At 50.5% G+C, this 10,220-nt stretch overlaps 1 protein-coding gene across 2 annotated transcripts; it reads right to left on the reverse strand.

The window, feature by feature from the left end:
- Window positions 1–4,162: 4,162 nt before the first annotated feature.
- On the reverse strand, window positions 4,163–9,778 carry NSL1 (NSL1 component of MIS12 kinetochore complex). 2 transcript variants are annotated; one of them, XM_061549671.1, is made up of 6 exons: window positions 9,567–9,778; window positions 8,674–8,758; window positions 6,867–6,997; window positions 6,046–6,097; window positions 5,756–5,847; window positions 4,163–4,914 (listed from the first exon to the last, which is right to left on the reverse strand). In XM_061549671.1, the coding sequence occupies exons 1-6, from the start codon at window positions 9,702–9,704 to the stop codon at window positions 4,642–4,644; spliced, it is 771 nt and encodes a 256-aa protein (XP_061405655.1). In that variant the 5' UTR covers window positions 9,705–9,778; the 3' UTR covers window positions 4,163–4,641. The 2 variants fall into 2 exon arrangements, with proteins under 2 accessions (XP_061405655.1, XP_061405656.1); XM_061549672.1 differs by having other exon boundaries at window positions 5,756–5,826; window positions 9,567–9,776.
- Window positions 9,779–10,220: the final 442 nt, after the last annotated feature.

Below are 10,220 nucleotides of genomic sequence, written 5' to 3' on the forward strand. Positions count from 1 at the left end.
TCACCCTCACCACTCACGCTCACCCTCACCACTCACCCCTCACTAATCACCACTCACAACCGCCACTCACCCTCACCACTAACCCTCACCACTCACCCTCACCACTCACTAATCACCTCTCACAACCGTCACTCACCCTCACCACTCACTCTTACCACTCACCCTCACCAATGAACCCTCACAACAACCACTCACCCTCACAACAACCACTCACCCTCACTACTCACCCTCACCACTCATCCTCACCAATCACACCCTCACCAATCACCACTCACCCTCACTGCTCACCACTCAACCTCACCACTCACGCTCACCCTCACCACTCACCCCTCACTAATCACCACTAACAACCGCCACTCACCCTCCCCACTCACCCTCACCCTCACCAATCACCACTCACCCTCACCACTCACTACTCACCCTCACCACTCTCCCTCACCACTCTCCCTCACCACTCTCCCTCACCAGTCACGCTCACCACTCACCACTCACGCTCACCACTCACCCTCACTACTCACCCTAACCACTCACCACTCACCCTCAACACTCACCCTCACCGCTCACCACTCACCCTCACCACTCACCCTGACCACTCACCACTCATCCTCACCAATCACAGCCTCACCAATCACCACTCACCCTCACTGCTCACCCTCACTGCTCACCCTCACCACTCACCCTAACCACTCACGCTCACCCTCACCACTCACCCCTCACTAATCACCATTCACAACCGCCACTCACCCTCACCACTCACCACTCACCCTCACCACTCACCCTCACTACTCACCACTCATCCTCAACAATCACCACTCACCCTCACCACTCACGCTCAACACTCACCACTCATGCTCACCACTAACCCTCACCACTCACCCCTCACTAATCACCACTAACAACCGCCACTCATCCTCCCCACTCACCCTCACCAATCACCACTCACTCAACCTCCCCCTCACCACTCTCCCCCTCACCACTCTCCCCCTCACCACTCTCCCCCTCACCACTCTCCCCCTCACCACTCTCCCCCTCACCACTCACCACCACCACTCTCCCCCTCACCACTCTCCTCCTCACCACTCTCCCCCTCACCACTCTCTCCCTCACCACTCTCCCCCTCACCACTCTCCCCCTCACCACTCTCCCCCTCACCACTCTCCCCCTCACCACTCTCCCCCTCACCACTCACCACCACCACTCTCCCCCTCACCACTCTCCTCCTCACCACTCTCCCCCTCACCACTCTCTCCCTCACCACTCTCCCCCTCACCACTCTCCCCCTCACCACTCTCCCCCTCACCACTCTCCCCCTCACCACCACTCTCCCTCACCACTCTCCCCCTCACCACTCTCTCCCTCACCACTCTCTCCCTCACCACTCTCCCCCTCACCACTCTCCCCCTCACCACTCTCCCCTCACCACCACTCTCCCTCACCACCACTCTCCCTCACCACCACTCTCCCTCACCACTCTCCCCCTCACCACTCTCCTCCTCACCACTCTCTCCCTCACCACTCTCCCCCTCACCACTCTCTCCCTCACCACTCTCCCCCTCACCACTCTCCCCCTCACCACTCTCTCCCTCACCACTCTCCCCCTCACCACTCTCCCCCTCACCACTCTCCCCCTCACCACTCTCTCCCTCACCACTCTCCCCCTCACCACTCTCCCCCTCACCACTCTCCCCGCTCACCACTCACTCTCTCCCTCACCACTCTCCCCCTCACCACTCTCCCCCTCACCACTCTCCCCCTCACTCTTTCCCTCACCACTCTCCCCCTCACCACTCTCCCCCTCACCACTCTCCCCCTCACCACTCTCTCCCTCACCACTCTCTCCCTCACCACTCTCCCCCTCACCACTCTCCCCCTCACCACCACTCTCCCTCACCACCACTCTCCCTCACCACTCTCCCCCTCACCACTCTCTCCCCTCACCACTCTCTCCCTCACCACTCTCCCCCTCACCACTCTCCCCCTCACTCTTTCCCTCACCACTCTCCCCCTCACCACTCTCCCCCTCACCACTCTCCCCCTCACCACTCTCCCCCTCACCACTCTCCCCCTCACCACTCTCTCCCTCACCACTCTCCCCCTCACCACTCTCCCCCTCACCACTCTCTCCCTCACCACTCTCCCCCTCACCACTCTCCCCTCACCACTCTCCCCCTCACCACTCTCTCCCTCACCACTCTCCCACCACTCTCTCCCCTCACCACTCTCCCCCTCACCACTCTCCCGCTCACCACTCACTCTCTCCCTCACCACTCTCCCCCCTCACCACTCTCCCCCTCACTCTTTCCCTCACCACTCTCCCCCTCACCACTCTCCCCCTCACCACTCTCCCCCTCACCACTCTCCCCCTCACCACTCTCCCCCTCACCACTCTCTCCCTCACCACTCTCCCCCTCACCACTCTCCCCCTCACCACTCTCTCCCTCACCACTCTCCCCCTCACCACTCTCCCCCTCACCACTCTCCCCCTCACCACTCTCCCCCTCACCACTCTCCCCCTCACCACTCTCTCCCTCACCACTCTCCCCCTCACCACTCTGCCCCTCACCACTCTCTCCCTCACCACTCACCCCTCACCACGTTAAGCGCGATCCTAAAGGAATCTACAACCTTCGATTCGTCCTTTGTGCGATTCAAGGAATCGATTCCTGGCATGTTGGGGGTTTACATTTTGAATGACAGAGTTTTATTTTCATTGATATGTTATGTTTTAATGTTTTCAGGAGTTTTTAATAACATTTTTGTCCCGGTCAACGCCGGATATTTCCCGTTCGTTGCAGTTTATATCGACTTTAACCAACTTATAGTTAACGGGAATCGTCCGAATCTAAAGGAATCTACAACCTTCGATTCCTTTTCGCGATTCAGAGAATCGATTCTTGGCGCGTCGGGTTTAAAAGTAATTACACACTTGTATTTTCATTGGTATGTAATGTTTTAAAGTTTTCAGAAGATTTTAAATGTATTTTCCCCCCGGGCAACGCCGGGTATATCGAGTTTATACCACAAAGTCGTCGCTTGACACGGGTGGGGTGTCGAGGCCTAGTACCGTGCAGAGCCTCCGGCCTTGCCTAGATTGCCTACCCGGCTGAGGGTGTGTACTGGGGCCAATACCCCCCCCCCCCCGCGCTACAATAATACTGTCTAATCGCTATAATTTTATTATCTACCGACCCTATAATAGTAATTGCACACATTGGGGTGGAAGGGGAGTGAAGAGGACGTGAAACTTTGATGAATTTACCTCAGAATCGCGTGTTAATGCGTGCGCATATTTTAACGGGAATTCAAAATGGCGTCCACCCCGCAGCGAACGCGTGTCTCTACCCGTTGCCAGGAGCAACCGCCGTGGTCCGCGCCGGCCGGCAAGAGTAAATAAATAAATAAAGTGTTATATAAATAAAGATAAATCGCACTGAATCGATAATCGGTCCGATTTAAAGTTTAGAGACGAAAAATCGGAAATGCCTAAGTTTACCGCGGGGCCGGGGGCGTGCCCACCTGCAAAATTTAATCTCGCCGAACCCCACGGTCCGAGAGCTAAATCCCCCGGTAGGGAGCGTACGCGGACGGACGGACAAAAAATGAATTATATAGGTTAGATTATAATGTTTGCATAATTTCACCCAATTACTAAGATTGTGAAATTCGAAAATAGTTATCAAGCGATTAGATTACATTAATGTTATTCGCATCACAGAAATTACAATACTTATTGTGCCAATATATTTATTTAGAATGGCACACTCCAAAAACAATCTAATTCTGTGATGGCAACAATGTGTTTTGTTGAAACTAGGTTTGATTTATCTACTGAGATGCATATCGGAGTTTAAAAGGTGCAGAAAAGATTCCCCACATTGGAAATCTTCGTGATTTAAATTGAAGTTGGCAAATGCCTGGAACTGTAAGAAAGTTAGACCAATCACTTCAATCATTGGAAGACATCGATAGTTTTTTTCTGGACAGAGTTTGCTTTAAAGTTGCTTCAGTTAATCAATATAGTAAAGTTAAACACAAACCTCGGTGTTGTACCACCAAGATTAACGTGCACTCAAACAATTCAGCTAGACTGATCACAATTGACAGCCACAAGCTAAAAAAAATAAATCAAACGTTTTAAGTCAGCCACAAAGCAGAATTGGCATGTTTCCAAGAACACGAATTTAATCCAGGGTCTCTTAACACTTCTCGTGACAGTCCCCACATTTGATGCATTGACGAGATTTTCTCTGCAAGCATACCAGTCGTGTTGTATATGCAAAGCATACCGACTCTTCCGGCCAGGGTCAGAGGAGTTATCACTGCAAGCAGCTCCAGTAGAGTCCCACAAACGTGTTCCGATTGAGTAAATCACTTAATCTGACCCTACCTTTGCCTCCGCTTTGGCAAACTGGTCTAAGATAACCTCAGCATTCTCTAGCAAGATTGTTCAATTATATTTTAGTAGAAATAAAAAGAAAATGGAAAACTATACAAATGATTCTGCTTTATAATTACAAAAAACATTACCCAGCTGTGAACATGCAGGTTTGTTTTAATGGTGTATTTATTTTACAATGACGGAAAGCTAAAACATGAGAAAAAATACAGGTGGGCTGTTCAAACAACAAAATACACCGTGGGCTACTCAGGAGACATATCCACTGCCAGTCTGCGGCGCAGCGTCACACGCCGCTGCTCATCGGGCTGCGCCCGTGGGCGGAGAAGGCTGTGGCGCTCCGCCGACACCTTGAGGGGCGTGCCGGGGAGCTGCAACCCCGCGTGAGCCTCTCCCACGGGGGTCACCTCGACGCTGGGCGAGTGCACGATCGTGTTGGTGCCGCCCGTGCCCATGCCGTTCATCGACTCCACAGCCTTGCAGAGATTGTCCACTTTTGTCAGCATGGAGGGCAGCAACTTGGAAGAAAAAGCAGTCAGATTGAAAAATGTAAATTGCTATAATTGGAGAGTTAAAGTTACACTAGTCATATACTTAAAATTCCACAAACGACAGAATAATATTTGCACGAGACATCTGCATAACGAGCTGCTCCATGCTGCGTCGCCTCCGACTGTGGAGGCTACCGCTGCTGCAACGTGCTGCTGCTGCGTCTGCTAATGCACTGCGGTGTCATAAGGCCATGCTGCTTATGGGCGGATTTGGATCCAGTTGCAGTTCTAATGAGGATTTAGGGCTCTGGTGCTAGATGGGTTAAGACAGGTTGAGCTGCACTTGATTTTAATTTGCAATTTCTAAAAAAATCCAATCCTTTTGCAATGAGGTCCAAATGGTACCAGAGTTAAGGCAACACAGAAGAGCGAGTAGGCAGGCAGGGGACATATGTCAGGTAGATGCAGGGTTAGGAGAGGACTCCATAACAGAGATGATGACAGAGGTGCCAATTGCAGAGAATTTGAGCAATCAGCAGAGACCGTGGCAAGAAAAATACAGGATGTTGAGAACCGCACGCTGCTCCACACGTCTCAATCTTTAGTCACAGTGGGGGTAAGAGAATGGGTTAAAGTAGTGACGAGCTGTGATTACTCAAGCATAGCGATACATGTAAGTCACATCAGAAAATATTGTATAAGTACAAGGAGAGGTTAAGTTGGGGGTTCCCTTTTTACATTTAAAAAGGGGACCCGCAACTTTTGTCATGCAATCATCTCAAGCAGCTATGCACGAAATCACATAAAAACACAATTCATCCAGAGCCACAACATGATTATGGGCTGTATAAACAAGGCATTCGTATACCTTCATGAGGGCCGATGTTTCCGTAGAGACGCTCGCCACCCGCTCACTCAGCTCTTTGTGCTTAGCATCGTCTACAGACTCGCCACACACAACTGTCAGCGGCACAGGACACAGGGCAATATTACACACACCAATGTATGCCAACACACAATCAATGTAATGCACCTCCAATTAGCAAGATTGACGACATAAGGTGCAAAATAAGTTCAATATACATACATGGGCTAACTTGTACATGTGATAATGTGTAAACGACGTTCAACTGCACTTTAACAGACTCCACAAAGCACCTGTGTTGCATTCATTCTTCAGGCTTTTTGGAAGATAAGGATGGTACAATTTCTGGAAAAAGATAAATATAAATTAACAACAAAAAACAATCCTTTATCAAACATTTACAATTTAAACTTAGATGTTCCATGGTTGTTCAGAAACCAGGAGGTATCAGTTTTCATAGGAATAACACAGAGAGCATATGGACTGTTTATAATAAGGCTGTATGGCTCAATGGGAAAACCTCTGTTATAACAAACAGGCAATCATGGTCTGCACACACACATTTCCTAGAGGAAGTAAATTATCATTGCTGAACAGGAAGATAAGATTCAATGCAGATCTATCAAAACTATGGCCCGCAGGCCCAACCAATGCCATGGCTCATTTCATCCAACCTACAGATTCAAATGTAGTGGTAAATGGTCCTCACTAGCATTCAAATTATTTAAATTAAAAAGTGTGAAATAATCACCTAAAGTTTCTACCTAAAGGGCCTTGAGTTAAGCAAGGTGTCGGTGGACTTCAGTGGGAGTGGGGGCCTGGTATGTGGGCCTCATAGCTTCGCTATCAGCAGACCATCAACCTGAAACTTGGTGCCGCTGAATTCTTCAGCCATCTAAAGCCAGTTCTGTAGAAAGTACAAGACCGAACTATACTAAACATAACTCACCCACTCCCAACAATCTAGAAATAGATACTAAATCTCTTATGCATACAGATTATACTGCATCAGGTGTGTATATATAGTGTATGGTTTTTGTTGTGTCTATGGCCCATGGTTCCCATCAAGCTGGGATCAGATGTCCCGTGGGTCTGAAAAGGCCTGCTTTCGTACCAGACACTCTCGCTCAGCCTTCAGCTCCCGGACAAAGTGCTTGATGATCCGCTTGGGGTAGCGCCGTCGCTTGCCGGCCACGGTCGTAATGTGATTGTTCCGAGTCTTATCCAAGCTCGCCATGTCCATATCTGATTGCAGAAATAAAGATCGCAGATAAAGGAAAAACCTGCAATTGGCAAAAAACAAGCTTTAATTGCGGTAATTCAAATTCCTAGTTTTAGCTGAAAACGCTTTGCTTGGTTTCCGTATTCTTATCTTACTATTATGTAGGTTGCAAGATCAAGTTTGATATTAACTATTTTCCATCACTCTGCATGTTTACATATGTAGTGTCGTAGGTCTCTTCTTCCTTCCTGCTCGAGACTTGTGTGTGCGTGCGGGTGGCGTGCGTCGCACACACACTCAGTTGGAGACGAGGTAATCGCAGGAGGCATAGTCCTCCCCTTTTATTTTTGTTGAGGTCATGCCACCACTCGGGGACCCCCCTCTCTCTCTTTCGACCACGCTGCTCACGACCCATCCCAGACACAACCCTGTCCGCGCTGCACTGACGGCGTCGACCGGGACAGCCAACTACTGTCGGGCCGTGCAATAATCGGGCGAAGGCGGCAGGGACGAAGGCAGTGACAATGCCAGCAATGACGAGACAAGTCCAATCCCAGAACTGGCAGCCTGGAGCTCTCACTCTTCGCTGCTTTTATTCCCCTTGGCGCATCTTGGCTCCGCCCTAGCCGCGCCTCCCTTCTTGAGAACCCACCAGAGTGATCCAGGGGCTTCCCCACAAGGTCTATCGTGACCCTTGCCACAGTTCCTCTGCCCTGCCGGCACACCTGTGTATATACTCAACGGCGTGTGCCAAGTGCCCACCTGCAGCTGCTGCACAACAGTCAGCGCTATGTCACTACACATACATGGGTATACGTCATGAAAATGTATCCTTGCCTCCTGACATACAACTGCTGTGCTTCTGTACCCAACCTTGCCTCCACAATTCTCTTGCCTTCCAATTTACACACCTTCAGTTTCAAACATCATCACATTCCCACCATCCTTCACTACCTCTATACATTTTCTGTTTACCATATTGTGGACTTCTTTTACAAGCAGTTACCAATTCTTGTTACCCCTCTATTGCCTCCCTGAACCCAACCTAATATCTCCTCACAATAGACAACCTGAGGTACCTATCCCCGGGTTTCATAAACCTGAATAATGTGTGCACCATTTAACTGAATGATTTTAAAATCCAAGGCAGATAAGTATGTCCCATGCTTTAAAAATATATATTTTGCCCAGAGAGTAGCTCTGGAAGTGATTTACCAACCATGGACCTGACAGTAATATATGGCTCATTAACAATGTATCAGAAATCTCACCTCGTGGGCTTCATAATCTACAGTGTTCTAACTTTCACATCAGTGGCTCAAGTGGAGGATTCCTGTGTCAACAGAATTGAGGCAGAACCAACTGAGACAATTAATTCAGATTTCAGCCACCCCCCAATTAATTTGTTTTCACATCCAGCGAGTTGCTGGTATAAGTATCTATGTAAAAAAAACACAAATTGCTCATTCGTCATCATCAGTTCAACTGTCAGGGCTGAAACCAATAATTATGCATGCTGTATAACAGGCGAAGAAGCAGTGAAGTGATTCACAAAACCAGAGTGCCATCTAGTGTTGAGATAACGCCAAGAACGTGACCCCAGTAATTCTGTAGCGTCCTGTTCTGTAGATCGTTTCTGACACGAGGTGACATTCGTTTGACTGGAGAATGTAGTTTACAGCATCTTACAATTTCATACCTTGCAGGGGATCTTCCACTTCAGGAATTTCATGCCACAGCTTCCCGTTTATCGTCACATTTTCCTGCAGACCTCTCACTATGGTCTGCAAGCACAGAAGCATCACAGCTCCACTGTAAACAATCCCACTGAGACATAACCGCGTCTCTAAGGGTGAAGAAGACATTGTTTGATGTGAATGTTGCGATTAACAGACCTCAACATTACCGAAAATGAGGTCTGAAAGGCAACGCAATGCATCCTGGCTGCAGACATTGGTAGGTCACAAATAATAATGAAGATGATTGAGCAGTTTCATTGTATTGTGCAAACCGTGGTGACAGATAAAGGCCTTAAGTCGTGTAGGCAGTTTGAGCAGCTTTGGATGAGACTTGTTGTGATCGTGCCCGTACCCGAGCGTGGAGTGCAGCATTCGCTTGTTCAGCTCTTGTGCGCGATGCAACGGAACGTGCCGCGCCAGGCGGGTCGCGGCGTTTGTGTGCGCGGTGGGACCGAGTCCTCATAAGTAAATTAATTACGATGTTCACTTTTATTCGGGACCCCGTGGTCCCGCCATAAGGTCCATATGGCCGCAATGCCCATGACTAACGCTAACCAACACCAGTAGTGCGGGTGTTGTGTATTTGTCAACATGCACGACGTGCCCTGCTGGGGCAGAAGTCGGTGTGGGCAGTGCAGTGCTGGTCGGAAGCAGAGCAGCGAATTGCAGGGTGAAGGGCAGGGAGGGAAGGCAAGGCAGGAGAGGGAGGAAGGGAAGGGGGTGGGCAGTGCAGGGAACAGCAGGGAGGGAGGGAGGAGAGGGCAGGGCGGGCGAGGCAGGAGAGGGTGCGCAAGGCCAGCCCGGGGTTTGTGTTAGGCCCCGCCTCGTCCACAAGACCCGCATGGCCGCTCACCGCTACGAGGAGCTCCGAGGCGACGGCTCGCCGCTCCTCGGACAGACTGCGCGCCAGCAGCTCGTCGATGGCGGCCGCGACGCGGCGCGCCGCCAACTCCGCGGCGCCGCGGGAGCCGAGCGGGAGCCGCGACGCCATCGTCTGCACCGCGTCCGCACGGCCCGCGCTCGCCTCCCATTGGCCGGCGCGCAGCACGTGACGCGGGCCGCGTGACCCGAGAGGAAAAGCGGCGCGCGGGAAAACACACGGGCGCGACGTGACGTCACTAACGCGAGACCAACCGCTCGTTGACGACGTCACGCCGCCGCGCTACCCGCGTGACCCACTTACGACTTGAGGCAGTGACGTCATAGCGTCGATGTAAAAAATTCGAGCGGTGACGTCATAAGGTAACTGTGGCCACGCGGCCCAAATTATTGAGCTGTAAATACTCAGATATCCAGAGACGCATCGACCCACAGAGACACAAAGAGACTCAGAGACTCAGAGACACACAGAGACTCAGAGACACAAAGAGACGAATAGACCCACAGAGACTCAGAGATACAAATATACTCAGAGACCCACAGAGACTCAGAGACCCACAGAGACTCAGAGACACAAAGAGACGAATAGACCCACAGAGACTCAGAGACCCACAAAGACTCAGACATA

Source organism: Lethenteron reissneri, chromosome 11, assembly GCF_015708825.2.
Source record: "Lethenteron reissneri isolate LAM-NWPU_2019-01 chromosome 11, ASM1570882v1, whole genome shotgun sequence".
Lineage (NCBI taxonomy): Eukaryota > Metazoa > Chordata > Hyperoartia > Petromyzontiformes > Petromyzontidae > Lethenteron > Lethenteron reissneri.

Bases quoted from the DNA above. Each gene is read 5' to 3' on its own strand.
- NSL1 (XM_061549671.1), bottom strand. From the start codon at position 9,704: ATGGCGTCGCGGCTCCCGCTCGGCTCCCGCGGCGCCGCGGAGTTGGCG. The intron at 8,759-9,566 runs GTGAGCGGCCAT...CTGTGCTTGCAG, and splicing joins CCTCGGAGCTCCTCGTAGCG to ACCATAGTGAGAGGTCTGCA. The intron at 6,998-8,673 runs GTATGAAATTGT...TTCTGCAATCAG, and splicing joins AGTGGAAGATCCCCTGCAAG to ATATGGACATGGCGAGCTTG.